A 24172-nucleotide genomic window follows, 5' to 3' on the forward strand; every position below is an offset into this window, starting at 1 on the left:
AAAACAAATCTAGCTTTCAGTAAATTTGAAGGAAAAACAAAACAAAAATATGACAGAATACTGAGTACTTTTGATAAGCTGCAAAGTGAATTTATTTTTTATATTTTTGTTTATTTTTTATCTATTAATTATTATTATTATTAGCAGTGTTATTTATTTTTGTTGGGGGGGGGGAGAGGGGGTGGCATAAGCAATATTTAGCCGTACACCAGCCAAGAATTGCATACATGACATGGGGCTCTGAATTGGTAACCCTCCTCATTTTCCACGCAAAATGCTAAGCAGCTCCTGAATATTTTCAGATTATACAAGATAAGCAGAAATGCTAAGCGATATTCAGCTGTGCACCAGCCAAAAACTGTGCATGTCACAAGCCTTTCTCAAATGGTAACCCTATCACCAGCTTAGCAATCTGCTAAGCAGCTCTCCTTACATGTGTGAGGCGGATGCTTCTCCGGCAGGATCAGATGCTGGAAGGAGATCGGAAAGACGGTCTCGGACCCCAGCCAGCGATCTGACATGGCCTTGATGTAGTACTGGCTGGGTAACGGCTCAAAGATGGGAATCGTGAAGACCAGACTTTGGGTCTCTCGGGATAGAGCCTGGTAAAATTGGAAAATATTAAGAGATTTTGAGAGAACTTTGTGGATTTATTATAAGTGGTTATTTCTTAAAGAGAAGTGTGGCATTTTGAGAGATACCTGTTTCTTGTGCAGTAGGAAATACTCAGAGTGGTAGACGTGATTGTTGTCTGGGTCCTCCACCCAGATCCACCAGGATTCAGAGGCTGTGCCGTGGACGCGGTCGTTCCATCGGAAGGCCGGGGTGATGGACAGTCGGACGCGGAGGATGGTCCGCGTGATTGGCTGGATGGTGGCTTCCAGCTCGATGCACGGGAGCTGATTGACGCATTGCTTGATCTTGTCGCCCATGGAGAGGTGGTGGATCAGGTGACCTTTTAATTTGCCCACAAAAAAGGAAAATTTAGGACTTCCCAAATTCAATGAAATCCAACTATGAACGAGCCCAAGTAGTCGATAAACAATTAAATAATGAATCAGAAGTTTGGTTTTTCAATTCCGTAAACACAAGCATGCTCTCACCAATTTCAGAAGCCGGCATCTCCCGAAGCTTATCTATGGTCAGTTTTTTGTTCTCCAGCTTGCGTTGGATTTCCTGTGAGAGCTGAGGGAACTGGCGTAGGGGGTTCTCGAAGGACCAGAGGCGACGGTCCACCATCTTGGATAGGGTCAGGAGCTGGGCTGCCATCAAGGGCCAACCCTTACGGAGTGTGATCTCGAAGAGCGCGCGGATGATCCGGGCGGAATTCTGTTCAGGTTTTTCAAAAAACATTGAAGGTTTCATATTACCTTAATATCAGGTTTTGTGCTTTGATGATGGAATGAATGCTAAAAGTACTGTATGGTCAATGGGTTTCAAGAGCGTGTGAGAAACAATTTCACGACTTAACTTGGGTGGGACTCGAACCAACGACCTATTAGTGCAGAGTTACATTCAGGCATACAACCGGAACTTTAGGAAAAAACAAGGACAAGATTTGTACACTATTTTTCAATTTGTAATGGCATTCATGAAAAGTAAACAAATGAGGAAAATCAGCAGATCTGAGAAAAAGTTGCAAGCCTGTACATTAGGCCAAGTAAAAAAATTCAACCACTTTCTCATCCCCAACCGTTTCCTTTTTTTCCCTTTTGATTTTAATAAAAATACATTTACAACATATTTTGTCTTTTAATGTGTTTTCAGCAAAAGTTGTAGCCATATATACAAGTTCAAATCTAGTAGAAAGGGTGATGGCTCCTTTGGCCACAAAAGTATCAACAAAAAAGTCGAGAAAATGGACGAATTCATCTTGGAAAATCCGACATCTTGAAAAAAAGGGGGGCCTCCCTCCTTTTTTTTTTTAAAAGCCCAGATGAGAAAGATTTTTTTCTTGGCCGTACCTGAGCCACGTAAGCCAAGTCAGACACCAGGGAGAAGCTCTCCACGAACCCTCGGGAGATGTAAGTCTGGAGGAGGATGTTGACCTTCCCGTGGGCGTTCTCCACCCCTCCCGCGGCCGGCATGTAGCAACTGCCATCCGATGAGTGATGAAAGTCCAGCTCCTTGATTTCATCCTCGCGAACCTACGGAAAACAACAATTCTTAAATAAGGGAAAAATAGTATGATGGAGCAGTTATAAAATTGCCAAGATTTGCAGTGGTGGATGTCGATGGGGGTATAGGGTGTCTAACCCACACCCCCTTGAGCTGCAAAATTCAGGCCGAAACAAGCAACACATACCTGTTAACCTCCCCTTGACCCCCTCCCCTCCTTGACAGCTACCCACCACCCTCCTTGACAGCTAACCCCCCCCCCCCCCCCCCCTTGAGCCTAGCTGGATCTGCCCCTGGAGTGTGATTTGAACCTCTGACCTCTTTAACAGCATACTGGTGCTCTACCAACTGAGCTATCCAGCCCTACGTTGGCACTCTCATAATTGTCTGTATGCGATTCTAAATGTTAACATTTCATCAAAAGTAATGACGTAAGAAGTCATCAAAGTCAATCACAAGTCGTCACAAATCAATCATATGTCATCATAAGTAATCACAAGTCATCATAAGTAATCACAAGTCAACAGAAGCATCTAAGACCGACCTTGATCTGTTGGAACTCCTGCGCTTGAGACACCATGCTGAAGACCCCCGACTCTGTCATCAACGGTTTCAAGAGTTCGTTGAAAGTCTCGATGGTGGCGTACTTGATGTAGAAATGGCTGGCAATGCGGCCCAGGTCCGTGGAGTGGAAGTCCCTCGTTGCCTCGTTGAAGCGGATCATTTGGGCTTTGTCCAGGGCCCGGCCGGCCTTGACTATTAGCTCGTTGCGGAAGTTTTCGAGACCGGGGTCGTTCTGAGACAAATGAGACAGACGATTATCTTATGAAGTCATCACAAGTCAATCATAAGCCGTTATATTAACATCATGTCAATCAGAAGTCAACACAGGTTATCATAAATCATCACAAGTCAATCACAAGTCATCAGAAGTAGTTACATATCAATCATAAGTCATCACAAGTCATCACAAGTCATCACAAGTTATCACAAGTTCATCATGAGTCATCCCAAGTCAATCGCAAGCCATTACAAGTCATTGCAGCTATCGCAAGTCAATCATAAATCATCACAAATCCACCACAAGTCATCACAAGTCACATCTAGCTCTAATTTATCTTTCGCAACAACCTGATTTAGTCAACTGCACTACCATTAAATGTTTTCTCTCAATATTCATTTTTTTTTATTACCGATTTCTACAATGATTACCGGTTTCCATAGCAACACGCACCTCTTTGCTCTTGTAGTTGACGCCGTAGGCCAGAGGATTCAGATGCATCCTGACGTACAGATACGTGTAGCTCAGCCACTTCACTGCCTCCTCAACATTGCTTACTGTGCCTAGAGCAATCTGAAAAAAAACCCAAGACATCATCATTTCAATGCTTACCATCTTACACACTGAGTATACAGAGTTTATATTCGTCGGTGACGGGCAAAGCCTAATATTGAAGACTCCTCACCTCTGCATTTAGGTTGTCCTCCAAGCTCTCAATAAACTGGCTCTCGATGGGATTCTGCCGCGTCATCAGGGACAGGTAGTGGGTGAGTTTGTCGTGGCTGGTGATGATGATACCCTCGCCGTGGTCGTCGTATTGGGGACGGCCGGCGCGGCCGAAGATCTGCATGACGTCCAGGATGCCCAGGTCACGGAAGACTCCTTTGTTGGCATCGTAGAGTTGGGTACCCTGCTCAATGCAGATAATAGGATAGTGTTTTTGGAGAAGGGTACCAGGCTAATTTGTTGGTTTTTTTTTCAACATTTGTGTATTAAAGTAACTACAATACATCAATAGCAAAAAATCTTATCTATTCTTTACTAGACTCAATTAAGGCTGAAGTTAACTTTCTTAGGTTAAAGATTTGGGGGGGGGGTTAACACCTTCAATGAAAATTTTCCTGACAAATATAATATCTTGAAATGCTGAAAGGGCTAAGAACGTATTTTGACCTTGATGATGACAGCATGAGCCGGCAGATTGACCCCCCAGGCCAGCGTGGCCGTGCAGACCAGGACTTTGATGTGGCCGTCTCGGAAGCACCTCTCCACCATGGTGCGATCCTGACGCAGCATGCCGGCGTGGTGGATGGAGAAGCCGTCTGGGAAGAGGTCCCGCAGCTGCTTGTTGCGGGACTTGGAGACCTGGAAAATGCGGATAAAGGATGAAAAACAAGTGTTTTCAGAAATGCGTGATGAAAAATCTGTCTGGGAATAGGTTCTGGAGTCACCTGTTGCAGGATTTGGAAACCTGAAGTTACAGAATCAAGGAGGAATAATAGGATATTCAGGAATTTGGGATGGAAAATCCATCTGGGAAAAGGTTCCGGAGTTGCTTGTTCCGGGACTTGGATGCCTGGAAGTTAAGGATCAACAGGCAAAAAGGGAATTTTCCAGAAATATACAATGGGAAAACATGCAAATTTGGAGAACTAAGGCTCATTTTATGTAGCTGCTAAGCAAATTTTTTGGCTAAGCTCAGGTTAAACTCGCTTAGCAAAACTAGGTTACCAGCCAAAATGCCATGGGATGTTTACAGCTTGTGCTTGGTTCACGACCGCTTTTTGCTTAGCAAGAAAATACGCTTAGCAGAAGTTTCGGCTGAAGCAAAGTCGTGATCTCAAATTATAGGTTTTGCCCTTCACCGACGTTTAAACACTGTATACTCAGTGTGTTACCTCCCGAGTGAAAGTTGGAGAAAAGAAATCACTCGGGTGGGACTCGAACCCACGACCTCCTGCTCTGTACGTACTGTTTGATTAACGGACAGGAACTTAAGGGTCCATAACTTGTTAGACACATGATCTGTGGGAGGTGGGGTGGGGTGGGGTGGGGTGTATGGAGGGGGGGGGGACCTCTGGCTACCAACCTGCTTTTCGGCATTTCCAAAGGCTGGGTTCTGGTCGGGCCGGAACATCAAACTGTCTCCTTGCGTCTTGGCAATCTCACGGAGCGACTGGGCCGTAGTGACAGTGGCATTGCGTGCATGCACAAACACCATAACCTTACATAAAGAAGAAAAAAAGGGAATTAAAGTTGAATACCTTGTAAAGACGGCAAATGAAACATTAAGAAGTTTGATGAGGGCTGCACACATATATATTATGATAACCAAACATAGAATTTCATACTTTCAAGATCTACTTTGCAAAAACAAAAATGAATTTCTTGTCGCATGTTCACTTGAATTAAAATCTGTATCAAAGTTACACACTAGAGTGAAAGAAGCAAAATTATGTATCAAAATAGCACAGAAAATCCCATCATTTAAAAAAATCCAATTATATCTAACATCTTTTGTTACTTTTGGAGACTCAAAAAGCCCATTAAGTAAAAGAGAGTGACTCATTTTTCCCTTGTAAAAAAAATTAACGTGGGAGGATCTTTTCTTCATCATGTCAATACCAACCTAAGAACCGGGCGGACAAAATCATCCTTATCATGCTACAGTGCCGAAACACCCTGCTGTAAATATTGGTAGACAGATTTTAAAATCTACATTACCCGATAAATGGTAAAAAACAAAGTTTATCTTTGTCAGTTTAACCTCAGTTGTCAAGTTTGTTTGCTCAATTTTTAAAATTCTTTTATTCGCGACGATTACACACTCTGTGGGAGTGATGATTTTCACTCCTTTGCTAAATGTATTGGTACCAGCAAAAAAACTCCAAAGCTATGAAAATCACCCATAAATTGTTAAAATATTAACAGCCCAAGTAAATTAATATTGACTTCATTGTGATAAGTGGAAACAACTTGGCACAGCACGACAAGATTTTATCCCAGACTGCGTGTCTACGAATAAGGACCTAAAATCCTGCCAAGAATGGTTCAGACATCTGCACTACACAGTAGCAGGTCTTGGGTTCGAATCCTGCTAAAGCAAGTCTGTGATGTGTTTAACAAGCTCTCAAGACGAACTGTGCATGTAGTGTTTACAAGGACAATTGCATGTTGGCGGAAGACAGCATTTGCCAATAATTTCTTCCTGGAAGTTTTCAACTGGCTATCTTGTTCTGGTGTTCAACTCAAGTACTACCGAGGATGTATTAGCAATAATTCCCTTCTGTCAAGTCTGTGACATACATTTCTCCACTGTAGATGCATCAGAGGTCCCGACCAACTGACACGTCAAAAAATACAGAGGAACAAAAAAACTTGCAACAGCACAGAGAGAACAAAGAAGCACTTTTTTTGTTGTCAGTCAAAGTCGGCTTGTTTAAACTACTGAAGCATCATCTAAATTTGATAAGTCAACAAACTACGACAGGCTCATCCATTTATAGAAAGGATGTTCGTTTCGCAAAGCCGACATTTATTAGCCCAAGTGATTGATACTAAACATCCGATGCCAGAATTTTCATTAAAATGGCCATTTGTTTTATGTTGTGTTACACTTTGTCAGCTGAAACTGATGAGTGACTCCTTGATAACACTTACTTGGGAAGGGCTGATCATCTATGGAGCACTCCTATAAAAGACAGACTGATTTCAACACAGTGCCATTGAAGCTGCCGCAACGTAGGCTTTCTTTTTGCGGATACATCCTGTAACAACTGACTGTATTTTCTTCGCTTGTGATCGAGTTCATCAGCTTGGTCTGAGTTCATCATCAAGACTGTCTACCCTTAAACGAATACTTATTCATCTTCAGACGATCATTATCTTGACACAGCTTCAGACGATCTTCACCAGACAATCATGCATCCACTGACCATAATCGGCCTAGTTCTCTCAGCTCTAACCGTCGTCCCTATTCTAATCCTGAACCCTTTGTGCCTCGTTGTTCTCCGTCGCACCAACGGTATCCCCGCAGTGACCAAGATGTTCATGGCTTCGCTCACTGTCTGCGACCTCTGTATCGGGATACTATGGGCAGTGCCGCAACTGGTTTCCACGATGGCCCAAGACATTCGGCTGGAGAATGCTCTGTGCCGGGTGCGGGATTTCACCTTCCCGACGTTCTCGGCTGTGAGTGCCATGTCTCTCCTGCTGCTAACCGTGGACCGTTTCATCGCTATCGTCTACCCGCTGCGCTACCCCAGTCTCTTGACCTCAAAGAGGTCAAAGGTCATCATCATTCTCTTGTGGGTGTCAACCATAATGACATACAGTGTTATTTATGCTGTATCTATAAATGCTGAAAAAAATGAAATACACAAATTTATTTGCCAGTTTACCTGGTGTCAACCTTGCAAGACAGTTCTCTTGTGTGAACTTCTCGTTACGCTGTTGATCATCCTCATGCTTTACACATACATTCTCCGAATCGCACAGCGTCAAGCGCGGCGCATTGCCGCTCACAATCACATCGGAAATGTCCACGAGGGCCAGGTGGTTTTGCAGGCGGTCAAGACCAAGTCGGCAACCACTGTTCTCATCATAACAGGAGTCGTCTTTCTCTGCTGGGCACCTTCCCTCATCTACAACTTGTGGGCTCAGCAGGCGGGTTGGCAATCCAGCTATCGTCAAACGGAGATCCTATTCACAATTCCTTTCCTGACCAACAGTTGGCTGAACGTGGTCATCTACTACTGGAGAAACAGGGAGCTTCGCCAAGCACTGAAAGACGTGACATCCTCCTTTTGCCGACGTGGACAGCACACTGCCTCCATCTCTCCGATATAGAGTCAGAGAAAGGGCCATGCATCATGGTCCTTATGACCTTTGACATGGGGTCAAATTTACATGCACACAAATACACGTTCAGTGCATCATGGTCCTTATGACCTTTGACACGGGGTCAAGTTTACATGCACACAAATACATGTAGGCACTTCGTTTATGAAAGTGTGTTGAGTGTGAGTGCGATACACATTCAATAGTGGACCTAATACAATAGAGGACATTAGGGTCCACAATTGAGTCAAGGTCCTCAGTTTTAAAAAGCTTACGAAAATGCAAAGCAAATTCGACATCACGTGAAAAATTCGCTGCGAAATTTGCCGGATTAAAAATGTGTTCAACTTTTGCGAATTCTCAGCTTGAAAACTTGCTGTGACATCACAAATTTGTGTTTGCTTTCCCTTTTACGCAAAGTTTGAACGGGACTTTTATGGGGGTTCTCCAAATGAACTTTTCGGTATAAACAATAGAAGTGTAATAACAAGTCCCCAAAAAGCAGGATTTTACACATGTTTGTGGATGTGTACTGTACTGAGAAAATTCAAAACTGTTCTGAGAAAAGCGAAATTTTTGAGAGGATTCGACCTCATCCCTCTCATATTTAGCAATTTTTTTCTGTAACTGTCCACCTCAACAATGGCAATGAGGTTTTCTATCAATAATTCTCCCTTAGAAATGTATAAAGTTAGATTTTGTTATATTTTAATTCAGCCTAGATTTTAACTCTTTTCATTGCAATGATAAAAATGCTGTGGGAGTGACGATTTTTGTTTCTTTGCCGAATATATCAGTACCAGCCAAAACTAAACATATTTACAAAACACACCCATCGCTTGATAATACATTAACAAACCAGGTCATTAAATAACTACTTCATTATTACTTTGTGTGAGTGCAAACAACTTGGCACAGCACTGCCAGATTTATGCCACATCACGTAGATCTCAAACGTATAAGGACCAACTTCAATCGGCCTAAAACCCTGCCAAGAGTGATCAGAGTGGTTCAGACATCTGCACTTGTAAGTAGGAGGTCGTGGGTTCGAGTCCAGCTGGAGCAAGCCTGTGATGTGTTTAACAAACTCTCAACAAGAACTTTGCGTGTTGTACTTAAGGACAATTGCATGCTGGTGAAAGACACAGTTTGTGCCAATGATTTCTTCGGGAAAGTCTCAAATCTTCACTTACGGCGAGTCAAATACTACAGCGGATGTAATAGCAGCAATTTACTAATTGTCAATTCGGTCAAGATATTGATTTATTGACAGTATTGTCATCAATCAGTCTGACTAACAGACACGCCAAAAAAACACAGAGGAAAGGAAAAAACTGCAACAGCGCAGAAAGAACAAAGATGCACTTTCTCGTGGTCAGTCAAAGTCTGCTTGTTTAAACTACTAAAGCATCATCAAAGCGGGCTCATCCATTATAGAAAGGAGGTACAATTTGCAAAGTCAACATTTATTAGCCCAAGTGATTGATACAAGACATCCGATGCCAGAATTTTCATTAAAATGGCCATTTGTTTTAATTTGCAAATTAGCCCTGTCTGGCTTTGTCAACTGAAACTGCTTAATGACTTCTTGATTACGCTTCATTGGGAAGGGCGGATCATCCACTGAGCAGACCTTTTAGCAACGGACTAATTTCAACACAGTGCCACTGAAGCTGCGGCGTAGTAGGCCTTGTTATTGCGTAGTATGACAAATTACACTACCGGACTGACTGTATTTTCTCTGATTGTGATCACAGGATCTGAGATCATCGTCAAGACTATCAACCCTTGAAAGGAAAACTTCTTTTCCTGACTGCAGTTTTTCAACATGGCTGGAGGAGATCTTCATCTTGACTTCAGACGATCTTCATTTTTAGGCGATCTTTATTCCGATATGGCCTCAGATGATTCTCAGCAGACAATCATGGAACCATTGACCATAGTCGGCCTGGTTCTCTCAGCTCTAACCGTCGTCCCTATTCTAATCCTGAACCCTTTGTGCCTCGTTGTTCTCCGTCGCACCAACGGTATCCCCGCAGTGACCAAGATGTTCATGGCTTCGCTCACTGTCTGTGACCTCTGTATCGGGGTACTTTGGGCAGTGCCGCAGCTGGTTTCCACGATGACCCAAGCAATGCGGGTGAAGACAGTTCTGTGCCGGGCGCGGGATTTTGCCTTCCCGACGTTCTCGGCTGTGAGTGCCATGTCTCTCCTGCTGCTAACCGTGGACCGTTTCATCGCTATCGTCTACCCGCTGCGCTACCCCAGTCTCCTGACCTCAATGAGGTCAAAGGTCATTATCATTCTCTTGTGGGTGTCAACTATAATGACATACAGTGCTGTTTATGCTGTATCTATAATTGGTGAAAAAGAAGAAATAGTTCATTTTGTTTGCGAGTATTCCTGGTGCCAACCATGCAAGACACTTCTCTTGTGTGAACTTCTCGCTACGCTGTTGATCATCCTCATGCTTTACACATATATTCTCCGAATCGCACAGCGTCAAGCGCGGCGCATTGCCGCTCACAATCACATCGGAAATGTCCGTGAGGGCCAGGTGGTTTTGCAGGCGGTCAAGACCAAGTCGGCAAACACTGTTCTCATCATAACAGGAGTCGTCTTTCTCTGCTGGGCGCCTTCCCTCATCTACAACTTGTGGGCTCAGCAGGCGGGTTGGCAATCCAGCTCTCGTCAAACGGAGATCCTATTCACAATTCCTTTCCTGACTAACAGTTGGCTGAACGTGGTCATCTACTACTGGAGAAACAGGGAGCTTCGCCAAACGCTGAAAGACGTGACGTCCTCCTGTTGCCGACGTGGTCAGCACACTGCCTCGATCTCTCCGATATAGAGTCAGAGAAGAGTCAGTGCATCATTGACCTTATGACCTTTGACACGAGGTCGACTTTTCATGCACACAAATACATGTAGGCACTTTGTTAATGAAAGTCCGTTGAGCGTACGTGTGAGTACGTATACACATTCAATAGAGGACATTAGGGTCCACAATTGGGTCAAGGACCTCAGTTACAAATCCTGTACAAAGACCAGTGGGGGTTTTTCAGCAAAATTTAAATATTAACAGTAAGAAGACAATAGAAGATCAACAATTAAAGGTGTTTACACGCACAAACAGGCATATTTGTATGAGAGGAAATAACTTCAGATATAAGGCAGCAACACTTGTAGTTCATTCCAGAATTGTCAGCTTAGACAACAATTTGTTTTCAGAAATTTTAATTCTGTGGTATTTTTATAATTTTATTTTGCTTGAATGCGAGTTCAACCTTATTGTCTCTGATGATTGTCAGTCTATATCTCTCTTAGAAATGTATAAAGTTAGATGTTGTTATATTTTAGTCCAAACTCTTCTCTTGTTTGATATTTGATTGTAATTTACGACTAAAAACAGTTCATTAGGCCAAAAAAAAAAGTCTCCGGTTTCTGGTATGCGCGCGCGTTGCCGTAGCCATGCGCGTCGGCAAAATGAAAAAGTTTTTTTTTCAATGAAAGATGATGTCTCAAAACCGCCAAACTCACTGGTTTGACTGGAATCCTGCTGCTGCACAATTTTAACGTGTTTTTAGATTGGGTTATGGTCGAGAATAAGCTTTATGTGGCCTCTCTGGACTCCCACATATTTGCACTAAGTTTAGTCGGGCACCATTTGCAGTCATCAGCCGACATTTGAAGCAAAAAAATCAGGTAAAAAAGAAAAGCCGCGTCGCCGCACCACTTTTTGGGCAAGCCCCATACCAGAAACCGGAGACTTTTTTTTTTGGCCTTAGGTATGTCCTAAATATACCGAATATCCTAATAATCGATCAATAACCGAATATTCAAATAGCTTGTTGCCGGTTGGAATATTCGAAAACCAAAAACAACATATGCATGTTCTCAAATGACTGTGACATTATTTTATTGTAAAGTTAGGTCTTTATTGTCAGGTTCCACTGTATTTGTGGAAGCAGTTCATATTTGCTATTAATTTAGCAGATTAAAGCCCTTGATAAAATACTTAGGCCTACTGCAAAACAATCTAGCAGCCCATATCGATCAATTTTAACAGGTCGTGCTCCGCTTGCGACTATTGACCAGCACAGCATACAGTTGTGGTGGCAGTTTTGAACATCCGAATATTCAATCAAATGCGGTTTCAAGTATTCAGAAATTAGCCATGGGCGTCGCCAGGATTTTTTCTAGAGGGGGACAAAAAAAAAAATTGCTTTTCCGGGGGGGGGGGGCAAGTGCCCCCCCTTGCCCCCCCCCCCCCTCGCAACGCCCATGCCTATAGCATCTGCCGCATTGCGTGCAATGTCACCCAATCTGTTAATAGAGTTCAGCAAACAACATGTACATCAATTATGCCGTTCAGGTTGACCATTTAATTATTGTCCAAACATTGAGCGATCATCGATTACTTAAAAGAAATGTCACACGCTAAACTCTACCGGAGGGGAAACTATCAGATACTTTCGGCAGCTGTCATGGCAATGTGTTCTTGTAGATCAACCGAGTATGAATTTTATTAAAATTTTTGTGTGAGTGATGTGGCAATTTGATTAAGTTAACGGCACCACAGGCAGTGTAGAGAGGATGGAATTCAAAGACAAGTATTACAATTTGGCAAAAGGCAAGTCGCAGTGACAGAAGTACACAGATAGGATCATCGGTTACCACGATCTGATTTTCCAAACAACGAGGCAGACTGTGAAAAAATGCATGCAAGGAGTGACAACACCACTGAGCTTGACGGGGTGAATCATCAGGACCCTTTTATCATCTTTACAACAATTCTTTTAGCGCTGACTATTCTGCTGATCCTCGTTCTGAATTTTGCGAGCCTATTTGTCCTCCGTCGCGCAACCGGCATCCAGGATACGACCCGGCTGTTTATGGCTTCGCTGACTTCTTCAGATCTCTGCATTGGAATCTTCTCAGCAACCCCAAGGTTGATTTACATCCTGGCCAGCAACAGCGATTCGAGCGAAGTCTGGTGTTTCCTTCGGGACTACACCCATCCGACTTTCGCAACCATCTCAGCGCTCTCGTTGCTGCTTCTGACGATGGATCGCTTCGTTGCCGTGGTTCGCCCGCTGCGCTACCCGAGTCTGGTGACCAGAATAAAGGCAGAGGTAAGCATTGCCCTCGTTTGGATCCTGACTATAGCGGTCTACTGTGTCTTGTTCGGAAAATACTCCACAGAGAGTGGGTGTATGGACACCTCGTGCGAAACTTGCAGACTCGTGTTCTTCTTCATACTTGCGGCAACTCTCATATTCATCTGGACAGCCTACGTTTACATCCTGAGAGTTGCTAGGCAACACGCTCGACGAATTGCTGCCGGGAATCCCGTCGGCGGATTCAACGGGGAGCAAAACGCTCCACAGAGGGCGAGCACAAAGTCTATGACCACGGTCTTTATTATAACGGCCACTGTTTTCCTCTGCTGGTTTCCAACGATCATTTTTCTCCTTGTGGAGTCCAACTCACAGGGGACTATACCCAAAGGGGAGGTATTTTCGTATGCCTTGTTCCTGAGTAACAGCTGGCTGAACGTGGTCATCTATTACGGGAGAAACAGGGAGCTACGGCAAACGTTCAAGAGCATGCTGCCTTCTCGGTCTCACTGATACACTCTCTTTTTTTTGGCAGAGATTCTCGGTTTAGGAACTGATGGACTATGTGTATTATTTGTTGATCAACGTACTCATCATGTGCTCTTACACTTAATTTAGAAAATGAATGCAAAATAAGGTCAAACTCTTGAAAGCAGAAAAATAGAAGTGACCGTAATGTCTGCAAAAATGTAGAACTGATTTCTTTTTTAACCATTTCTCGCTTTCAAAATTAAAGTTTAAAGGTTTTTCAAGATACGGATTGCTTTCTTTAAAAGTACAATGGCTATTGTGTCAAAGAGCAATGGAAAACAAAATTAGTTATGTGAATTATACAAATCGAAACCAAGAGCAAATTGTAAACTTGTTAATGTACTTGTCGTTCAAAGTCTATAAAATATTTATAAAAGTGTTTTGTAGGACAAAGTTAGTAGTTCAAAAGATGCATTGCCCGCACTACTGTTGAGATTCATCCCGAAAAATAGATTTCTTTTTAAGAGGTTTGCAGAATGCAGCTTTAAATTAATTTTGTTTTGAGCTCTATGATACTTATTTAGTTAGTTTACTAACAAAAATGTGTAAAATAAATTACCAAATTTAAATTTATCAATGACTTTTCTTAAGCTACATGTCAGTAGAATTCTTGTCATATCTCTAGTACTTTTTATGGGCACACAAATATCAAGGAAGTGCGAGAAAGGTATCAACTGCACTTTTTGAGGTGACATATTTAAGGCTGCGTTCGTTTTGGATATTACACACTGAAGTACTTTCAAACTGTGGAGGGGAAATTTATTAACAATTGGGTGATGCCTAGCAATTGATTTCTTAACAATCTTATTAAACGTGTCTCTCCATGTTGTGGGTCAATTTCCATAGGGTTGCCGGGCAAAAAATATTCGCCCAAACAACATCACAGTACAAGCCTGTTAAATATAAACCAGTCAAGAAAATAACATATTTTCAGTGGCATGGATTGTTCGTGCTTAGGAAAAGAACAATAAATTAGAAAAGTAATAATTAGATTAGCATCTGTACTACATTGTATTACATTGTGTTACATTGTATTACATCGTAATAGACAGTTCAGGGCAGTACAGAGAGAAATAGGTAGGGTGGTTTTGAATTGTTAAAGAACAACTTTGTTTGGTTAATCTGTCTTCACTAAACTAGGAATTTGAAATTGACCCATTTAATAACGGAATCTAACAGCAAAGAACATCATTTATTAACAGTTGCTATGGAATAGCTTTTGATTAAATGTGACGTGGGATGCCTGGGCAGCGCGATTCACTTGATAGAGTTGTTTGTTTTGTGTTGGTATTGTAATAGATCGGGGCGGAGTATTGTCAGTTTTCATCGGATGTTATTTGTTACCATTCAGCACTCCAGACTCGAGAACTATTGAGTTTCAAGAACATAGGTCTGGGAGCTAGATAAGCCAATGTAAAAAAAAAAAGTGTTTTTGTCAAGGGCCATGAAAACAAAGGTCTTGGATATGCCATTGCCCCTCCTGGTCTGTTGGCATTTGGTAATAACAAAATCCCCATGCAACTTAAGGACAAACTGAAACATGTTTAGGACAGATCCTTGTTGAATTGTCGCAAATACTATGACATAGCTGCGACAAGTTATTCAAATGGATTGTGACAATTGCAGTTGTCTGTCATTGTTCATCCTCTGTGACTTGTGACCAGTCTTGTGATTGACTTGTGAGTGACTTGTGATTGACTTGTGATTGACTTGTGGGTGACTTGTGATTGACTTGTGATTGACTTGTGATTGACTTGTGATTGACTTGTGAGTGACTTGTGATTGACTTGTGATTGACTTGTGATTGACTTGTGAGTGACTAGTGATTGACTTGTGAGTGACTTGTGATTGAATTGTGGTTGACTTGTGATTGATTTGTGGTTGACTTGTGATTGACTCGTGATTGGCTTGTGATTGACTTGTGATAGTCTTTTGATTTATTTGTGATTGACTTGTGATTGACTTGTGATTGTCTTGTGATTGAGATGTGATTGACTTGTGATTGACTTGTGATTGATTTGTGATTGACTTGTGATTGACTTGTGATTGACTTGTAATTGACTTGTGACTGACATGTGACTGACTTGTGATTAACATGTAATTGACATACATGTGATTAACATGCAATTGACATGTGACTGACTTGTGATTAACATGCAACTTAAGGACAACCTGAAACATGTTTAGGACAGATCCTTGTTGAATTGTCGCAAATACTATGACATAGCTGCGACAAGTTATTCAAATGGATTGTGACAATGGCAGTTGTCTGTCATTGTTCATCCTCTGTGATTTGTGACCAGTCTTGTGATTGTCTTGTGATTGACTTGTGATTGATTTGTGATTGACTTGTGATTGATTTGTGATTGACTTGTGATTGACTTGTGATTGACTTGTGATTGACTTGTGAGTGACTTATGATTGACTTGTGATTGTCTTGTGATTGACTTGTGATTGATTTGTGATTGACTTGTGATTGACTTGTGATTGACTTGTGATTGACTTGTGAGTGACTTATGATTGACTTGTGATTGTCTTGTGATTGTCTTGTGATTGATTTGTGATTGGTTTGTGATTGACTTGTGATTGATTTGTGATTGACTTGTGATTGACTTGTGATTGACTTGTGATTGGCTTGTGATTGACTTGTGATAGTCTTTTGATTTATTTGTGATTGACTTGTGATTATCTTGTGATTGAGATGTGATTGATTTGTGATTGACTTGTGATTGATTTGTGATTGACTTGTGATTGATTTGTGACTGACTTGTGATTGACTTGTAATTGACTTGTGACTGACATGTGACTGACTTGTGATTAACATGTAACTGACATACATGTGACTAACATGCAATTGACATGTGACTGACTTGTGATTAACATGTGGTGGACATGTGATTGTCATGTGATTGTCATGTGATTAACATGTGATTGACATGTGACTAACCTGATGTCCCTTGTTCACCATTTCTCGGGCTTTCTCGTAGCAGACGTAGTCCATGTCCTGCCGTTGCTGAAAGACGTTGTTGGTCTTGATGCCGATGTATGTCTGGCCCAAGGGTACCGGCCGAAACCGGCCGTCAAAGAAGAACAAGCCCATGTAAGGATTGACGTTCAGGAACCGCGACACGTCGATGTAGTTTGGGAGCGTGGCTGAGAGGCCTACGATACGGATCATGCTTTGAGAAGATTCCACCTAAGAAAAAGAAAATTCAAAGAAAAAAGATTTGATGAAATATCCAATTTGAGTGCCAATAATCGAAATTCACCCATTTTGATTGCATAACTGGTCGGAAATTAAACACAACCTTCAAATTTTGGGGAAAACTCTTTCAGTGCCACAAAGAAACTGGAAAAATTGAACATGCTCACCAGGGCTCAAATTCGTGGCTCTTTTAACTACAGAAATCTGCACTTATGATCACCATATTGTTGTAAAGTGTCTTGCCCAAGAACACAAACAACATGTTAAAACCAGGGTTCAAACATGCACATGAGTTGGGCATGAGTAGGTTGCACTTGACCCTCTTTACTTTCTGCGCAACTTTTCTGCTAACTTCAAAACAGCTCTACGAATGAAGCTCCAATTCACTGTTACCTGTCTAAGCGTCCGAGCCACCAGGCTTTCGATGACCGCTCCTCTGTCCTCGTGAAGCAGATGAACCTCGTCAATAATCAGTAACTTGACCAGCTGCGTCAGTGCAATGTCTCCTGTGCTCTTTCTGGTCACGACGTCCCACTTCTCTGGAGTTGTGACCAGCATCTGATTTTTTTTTTTACAAAGAAACACAAATTAAAAGAAATTTTAAAATTCATAGCGCTCCAAGGCAGCAAATTCTGCTGAGCAATTTTTCGTGCTCAAACAGCACCCTCAATAGAGAAAGCATAAGGAAAACACACTATCAAAATTGTTGGCTGGTTACCTGCGTTTTGGCGATCTCGGACTTGGTGAGTTGCATGTCGCCGGTGAGCTCCCTGACGGCGATACCGAGCGGGGACAACCGTCCACCAAAGTTCCGGACCATCTCAGCGGCTAGGGCTTTCATAGGGGCTACGTAGATGATCTGAGAAATAAAATCCAAAAAAATGTCAGAAAAAAAAATTGCTGCATCAAAATTAAAAATTCAGGACATCCCAAACTCTTCATATTTAAAGCCCCAGTCCATTATTTGCAGCTATCCAAAAAAGTAACTGGCGTAATTATTGTTGAAAACATACTGGTTGAAAGATAGTAAGGGGACTAAACTCCCTGTGAAGTTATCCTTTCTGGCAAGCTCTCATTTTGAAGAAATCAACGAAAGAAGGCATTTCCAACGGCACCTTAGGAAAATTAAAATTAGTAGTTCTTTTTGTTATTCGGCGCAGCGCGCACAAGCATTGGAACGACACACAGGCGCGTGCAGTTGTTATAATTCGTCAGATCAGTGCGCGACATCGGGTAAAGCTGCAATTCAAAACAATTCGAAACATGATTTAGCAATTTTTGATTTGAAATTGAGATCCTATAATGCTGTTTTTCTTGGAATTTAAAGCTGAAGCCGAGCTGAAACTTCATCAAGTAAGTTGTTCAGTATCCTTCATTAGATGTTGAACAATTTTGTTGCTTCAAACGAACAAAATGCACTAATTACAAATGATGGACTATAGCTTTAAAAAGGGTGCAATAAAAATTGGAAACTGGTCTGGTTCCCCACCTTAAACTCATCCTTCTTAATGACTCCTTGCTCAATGTGCTGCTTGATTTCATGCAGGATAGCCAGCATGGCAATGTTGGTTTTTCCGGCGCCGGTCGGCGCACAGATCAGGAGGTTCTCATTGCTGTAGTAGGCGGTCTCGAAGACAATCGACTGAATGCGGTTCAATTGACGCGTGCCCTTGAAGGCGATCTGTGCTATCTACGAGAACAGAGAAGACGAAAAGTTTAAAGATGCTCTGTCTGTGCTCTTGCACAAATCATTTTATTTTCTCCTCACAAATTTTGACTTTTTTTTACTTATAACAATAATAAATTTGGGGGCTAATCATCCTTACTCCCAGAAGAAGCTGACTTGTGAAGGACGCAGATAGAACGTGGTCAAGCCGAAGGCATGTAAAGGCGCCTTTGGCAGCCATCATACAATCCACGTCTAACCACTGAGCACAGCCAGAGGTCGAGACTGTTGATTTTTTGCCGAAGGAGAGAGATGGGTGCTTTACGCACTGTACCACCCATGAATTTTTGTTGAGCTTCAAATAATTCAAACTTTGTAAAGAGATCAGTCCATAATTTAACTTGGTCCAACGTTTTTCAGTGAATAACTTTTGTAGTGCTAGAAAAATAGCAATTTTATAAACAAAATGAATTTTCCTGGATGAAACTTGGAATTCAGCACCGACTGTTCACAATCAAATTTCTGAAGTTCTCTTTTATGTTTTGTACAAATGAGGATGACTGCTGTTTCCTCTGAGACTTGAGATACAGAAACTAGGTGTAAACTTACTTCATCAAGTTCTGAGACGGCTACCCGCTTTTGGCCGATTGCGATTGGGGCGGGCTGCGATGGGGGGATCGTTACTTCCTCAAACATCTTGACGTTCTTCCGCTCAAATCCTTCCGGCAACATCACCTTAACACAAATACAGGGATCTCTTATACCAAAAATGTGATCTTTAAAAACTAAGCACAATTGTAATTTTTTGCAATTCCAAGCCATAGAAATTCAGACGCAGCCGAATACATGGACATACCTTTGCCGCTCCTACAAATGCGGATGTTTTCTGGGCTTCGGCCAAGGCGTCAAAGACGTAAGGATAAACGTGTTTGGGAGCCCCCGACGTACGCTTGGTCAATAAGGGTGCCTTGCTAGCATCAATTAGTGCACGTTCCCTAAGATGAGAAAAAAATTAATAAATTTTTCCATGTCACATTTTTGACTGTCAGATTTTGTAAGTATTTTAAGTAAAGTAAGTGGAAATGGTGGTTAATTTTAGGTAGTTTTTTGTATTTATTTTTCTGTTGTGACCAGGGTTCCAATCCAACTGTGGTGACAATGCGACAAGTTTTGCCAACAAACTGGTTCACCTAAAATATATTTAGTTACCACTGAAATTGTGCGGGCTACCAGGGAAATCACATGGGGGCAGTGTCCTTGTGGTTAGGAATTAGGAATTGTGACACGTGATCAGACAGTCAGGGGTTCGAATCCAACTGCTACTGGACATATTTTGTGTCCTTGGGCAAGCTATTTTACCCCGACTTGCCCCTCTCCACCATAGTGCATAAATGGGTACCAGCATTAGCTGGTGAACCCATGACTAACTTATATGCCATTTAGGGTAGACATATATTGCTGGACACATGTTGTGTCCCTGGGCAAGCCACTTTACCTCTACTTGCCTTCTCCAACCAAGAATATGGGTACCAGCATTAGCTGGTGAACCTGTGATTGACTTAAATGCCATCCAGGCTAGAACAGAAATAGGTACAGCAACTTCATAAAACAAAAGATGAATTACTAGAAATTGAGTTTACCTTTGCATTCTGAGGTACTGGGGGTCAAAGAACGGTTCGCTGCCGGCCCCGTCCCCCTGGGCGTTAAAACCCCTGGCCTCCTGTCTGGCTAGTCGCTTCTCCTCTTTCCTGAGTTGCTTGTTGAGCTCTTTCTCTTGCTCTGACTGGAGAGAGAAAAAAATGGGGGGGGGGGAGCCAGAAATCAGTCTTTTGACAGTTTGTAAAAAAGGTAGTCTCAATATTTGGTTTTGCCCTTCACTGACGTAATTTTACAACCACTGTATACTCGGTGCTTTCTGAGAGCTTGTATGAAAAATTCACAAGCTTACTCGGGTGGGACCCGAACCCACGACCTCCTGCTTACAAAATGGTGATAAGTCAGTTATAACAAGCTTGGATAGATTAATAGATTTGGTTTTTCTCCTTTTTAAAAAAAAAAGGGGAAATGATAGTCTTTTTCAAGCTTGACACTGAAGTTTCCAGATTACCTGTATGATCACTTGACTGCCATATACCGGCCTCGCCTGACGTTCTTTCTTGCCCTCTGAAAAAAAAAATGAAAAAAATTTAACTCCTTAAATTAGTTCCTATATTACACCCTAGTATTCCCTATTCCACCCAAAACCGTCCCAACACTGCATGGTTTTATCAGGGAATAAATGCAATATAATTAAAATGTAATACAATGTAATACAATGTAATACAATGTAATACAATGTAATACAATGTGATAGACTATACAAATGCTAATGGTTAACATCACTCACTCACTTGTTTTCATGTGGGCTTTCTTACGGGAGCCAGATGTGGACAACAGCCACCACCCTCCCATAAGAAAGCGTGCATGTGACCAAAGCAAGACGTTGTTCTGTCTTGAGTCTATTCCTTACCCGCTATGATCTGAGACATCTGGTTGTGACTGGCAGCTTGCACCAGCTGTGAGCGATTTGCAAGTAGCCTCTGGATCAGCTCAAAGCACTCAAACCCCAGCAGGTCAAATAACTGCAAAGTTACAAAGAAAAAAAAATAGCTGACTAACGTTCCCAGACCTGAAATTTCTTCAAAATCTGCCCTTAAAACTTTGACGAGACAATTATATATGTTGAAGACACAACTAAATTTTCTCTCACCACAATTTTGGAATGGCATTTCAGAGTGGCGCTGAATTAATTCAGACGATTAAATTAAGTTGGACATTTGAAATAATTAGGAAAGACTGACTGTTGCAATCCTTTTAAATGAGTCCAGAGATAGTGGATACCATGCAAAGTTTGCCCTAAATTCGATTTCTGTCAACTTTAGTCGTTCTAATACATTTTGGGTTTAGCGTGAAATTGGAATGCCTATCTGAATTGAGTGTCACCTCATTCTGTAGTTCGTCGTTGGATTTTGCCGACGTCAGATCCCCGAGGAGTTTAGCGCACAGGGCGTCGACGGTCAACCCTAGCGGGGTCCCGCCCTGGCCAAACTGGCCCTGGAGTTGCACCTTCAGCCAGCCCAGGTTCATGGACTTCTTGTTGGCGTTGGATGAGGCAGTAGTTTGCGGCTGTTTGCTGACTGGCTGGGCTGCCGCCGCGGCATCGTAGCCGAACTTTAAGATCGGTTCTTCGCTCTCTTCCTCCGATTCAGAACTGTCCAATAATGAAAGAAGTTAAATTTGAACAAGTGTGTCTTACAATTCTACAATGCACCCGTCCTGCTGACAATCAGACAGTGTAAATTGACCAATTGCATCACCACTTATGGTCTGATGACCACGGTAACCTTGCTAAACTTGGTCGCAAGCTTTGTGAGAAATAGACACAAACCAAAGGAAAGTTCTTGAAAAGGGTCATTCAGAAGGCTAAAGTAACAATCAAAATTTAGCAAAAACATGCTCAGCTTAGCAAATTTCCATCAAAATCCTTTTAAAGGAAAGCGTACTTGTCATCTCCAATGTCCAAGTTCCTCGGCTCGAACGAGAAGTGGATGTGGTTCCCAAACTCCTCCTGCTCGGACTCTGCTCCTCTTATCAACCTCTCCAGGACCTCCCTGGCATCCGAGGAAAGTAGACCCATCAGTGACTGGATGCTCTTGAGCGCCTGCTGGCCTAGAGAGGCTGGAAAGGGGCCGATAGTTGCGTGGAGCTTGGTGGATTTCTTGTGGGTCAGTTCGTTGCAGTTCTTGAGCTTAGTGAAGAGAAAGACTGCCGTAGACTCCACGAGTGCCATGGGGGCATCGCTGCTGACTATGAGGGGGAAAGGGATTAGGGATTTAAGAAAAGGGGAAAGGGATAAAGAAGAAAGGCAAGTGGATGAGAATTTCAAGACGGCTTTAGAATGGAAAGCATCCACGATGAAAGTGACAGGGTTTTCACGGTGCAAATCTCACCCATTTCTCGTGTGATGTGTACCAACTCGTGAAGTTTGCTGGACGTCTCGGACTTGTGATGGCCGCCGAGTGTCTGAATCTGGAATGAAAAAAAGGGAAAAAAAATTGAAAATGGGGGAAATGCACATCAGAGGCTACAGCCAACTCCACACAAATGTCAATTCATTTTTGCATGACACTCATGATTGTTGAACGTTGAAAAATCCAGTAACTGCAAGTCAGCAGACAACTAATTTTTTATATTTTTTCATTTTTTAGAAACCTTAATTTCTAAATCCTCACTCTGTGGGGCAACCAATGGAACATTCCTTGAACTTCAACTTTCAGGAAGCATCAAGTCCAATGTAAAGCAACAGTGGCTCAGCTGAACATTTCTCAATCCTTCAAAAAAATTCTCTACCACATTCGGACAAATTTTGCTTCTGACAGGTGGCGTAGCAGTTAAGAACACAGGACTCATGCACTGGTGTTTCAGAGGCAGCAGAATTTGGGTTCGAGCCCGGGTCTGGACACTTGTGCCCTCAAGCAAGGCACTTAACCATTATTGCTTCGTCCTTCGGATGGGATGTAAAGACATAGGTCCCGTGTGTTGTGTAATGCAATGCACATCAAAGAAACCAGTAACACTTATTGCTAAGACAAGGGGTTTGCCCCGGTGTTTCTGGCCTCCTGTTAAAACTCCCCTGCGGAGTATAAATAGGAGAAGAACCAACCAAGTACCAAGTTACAGGAAACTATTCAAGTTTTGATTCTGTTGAAAAATTGCTACCTCCTGACTGAGCCTTGTCCATGTCAGGCCCTGCCTAGCTTGTCTCTCAGCTCTCAGTGTCTGCTTCCTCAGCAAACTGATGTCGGTATGGTCTGTGCTGTCTGCACCCTCTGCTGTGACGTCTGAGAACGCACGTATGGCGCCTGTAAGCCGTGGAAGTGGCATTTTCTTGCCTGCAAAATTATGGATGGAATTCAATTGTGTCTAACACCATTATCATATTTTGTTTTAAATAAGTTTTCAATAAATAAAACCATGTTTCAAAACTTCCCATTTTTATGAATCTGTTATCAATTTAACACTGAAACACTAGCCAATGGAATTTCTTTTGGCAAAAAAAAGAAGAAAAAAAGAGAAAAAGACAAGAGATAGGCCTATAGGCTAATTTTTTTTTATTTAAGTCAAACACTACAAATACTGACTCTTTGAGAGTCATGTGTACAATATTTGTACGATACTTCTCACCATAACTTCATAATTTGCAAAACTCTGAGGCCCTGCCACAGAGTGATATTTGCTTCAACGACTGGCCGTGTACAGGCTACAGCGGCCAAGTTCAATTTTAAGCGAGGTGTGTAAAAAACCACGAGGAAACAATGACTATATACATGATATATAAGTCCACCGTTGGAGACACGAGGAAAAACTTGACGATTTAACCCATCACCCACCCCTGCGAATATACATTGCAAGATCGTGTTTAGGCCTACACGTCCTCCGGCATTAGGATTAACTTGTTCAAATCCCCCGTTTTAAAATATTCGTTATGTTGAAAATTAATTACGACAAATTTTTTTGGCTTTTTGTTTTTAATTCATTTATCAATTATTACTGATGACAATATTATTTTTAATTGGGAGGCCACCCCTCATCACGACCACGCCTCCTCCCCCCCCCCCCCCTTACCGGCTAGGCCGCGCCTGCACCACCTGAGCACAGCAGAAAGTCAAAGACATGCTGCACAATTTTTTCAGTAATATTAAATTTCGATTACCTACCAAGCGTTGCAGCACTCAAAGGCACGGGATCAACTGTTGTTGATACACCTTATGCATTTATTTTGCAGACATCGTCAACAAGTACAGTACAGTGTACGGGAAATTCCATGCACTAGAAACTACACACACATTTCGTTTTCAATGTGTTGTGAAATG

The 24172-nt window shown here is 42.2% G+C and overlaps 1 protein-coding gene across 1 annotated transcript in view; it reads right to left on the minus strand.

Annotated features, from left to right (window-relative positions):
- Positions 1-24170, minus strand: part of LOC119745375 (activating signal cointegrator 1 complex subunit 3-like) — a 38938-nt gene extending 14768 nt beyond the window's left edge. Inside the window, exons 1-23 of the mRNA XM_038221687.1 lie at positions 24017-24170; positions 23019-23191; positions 22250-22328; positions 21803-22106; positions 21243-21510; positions 20770-20881; positions 20368-20423; positions 19901-20043; positions 19117-19255; positions 18870-18995; positions 18084-18284; positions 17313-17453; positions 16988-17152; positions 16337-16585; positions 4989-5123; positions 4073-4264; positions 3585-3809; positions 3353-3472; positions 2663-2914; positions 1965-2147; positions 1104-1329; positions 702-955; positions 434-602 (exon numbers count right to left, since the gene is read on the minus strand). Of these exons, the coding sequence (XP_038077615.1) occupies positions 434-602; positions 702-955; positions 1104-1329; positions 1965-2147; positions 2663-2914; positions 3353-3472; positions 3585-3809; positions 4073-4264; positions 4989-5123; positions 16337-16585; positions 16988-17152; positions 17313-17453; positions 18084-18284; positions 18870-18995; positions 19117-19255; positions 19901-20043; positions 20368-20423; positions 20770-20881; positions 21243-21510; positions 21803-22106; positions 22250-22328; positions 23019-23183 (3904 nt within the window). The 5' untranslated portion in view covers positions 23184-23191; positions 24017-24170. The remainder of the gene's footprint in view (positions 1-433; positions 603-701; positions 956-1103; positions 1330-1964; positions 2148-2662; positions 2915-3352; positions 3473-3584; positions 3810-4072; positions 4265-4988; positions 5124-16336; positions 16586-16987; positions 17153-17312; positions 17454-18083; positions 18285-18869; positions 18996-19116; positions 19256-19900; positions 20044-20367; positions 20424-20769; positions 20882-21242; positions 21511-21802; positions 22107-22249; positions 22329-23018; positions 23192-24016) is intronic.
- Between the last annotated feature and the right edge of the window lie 2 nt (positions 24171-24172).

This window comes from Patiria miniata, unplaced genomic scaffold (assembly GCF_015706575.1).
Source record: "Patiria miniata isolate m_02_andy unplaced genomic scaffold, ASM1570657v1 HiC_scaffold_7, whole genome shotgun sequence".
Taxonomy (NCBI): Eukaryota; Metazoa; Echinodermata; class Asteroidea; order Valvatida; family Asterinidae; genus Patiria; species Patiria miniata.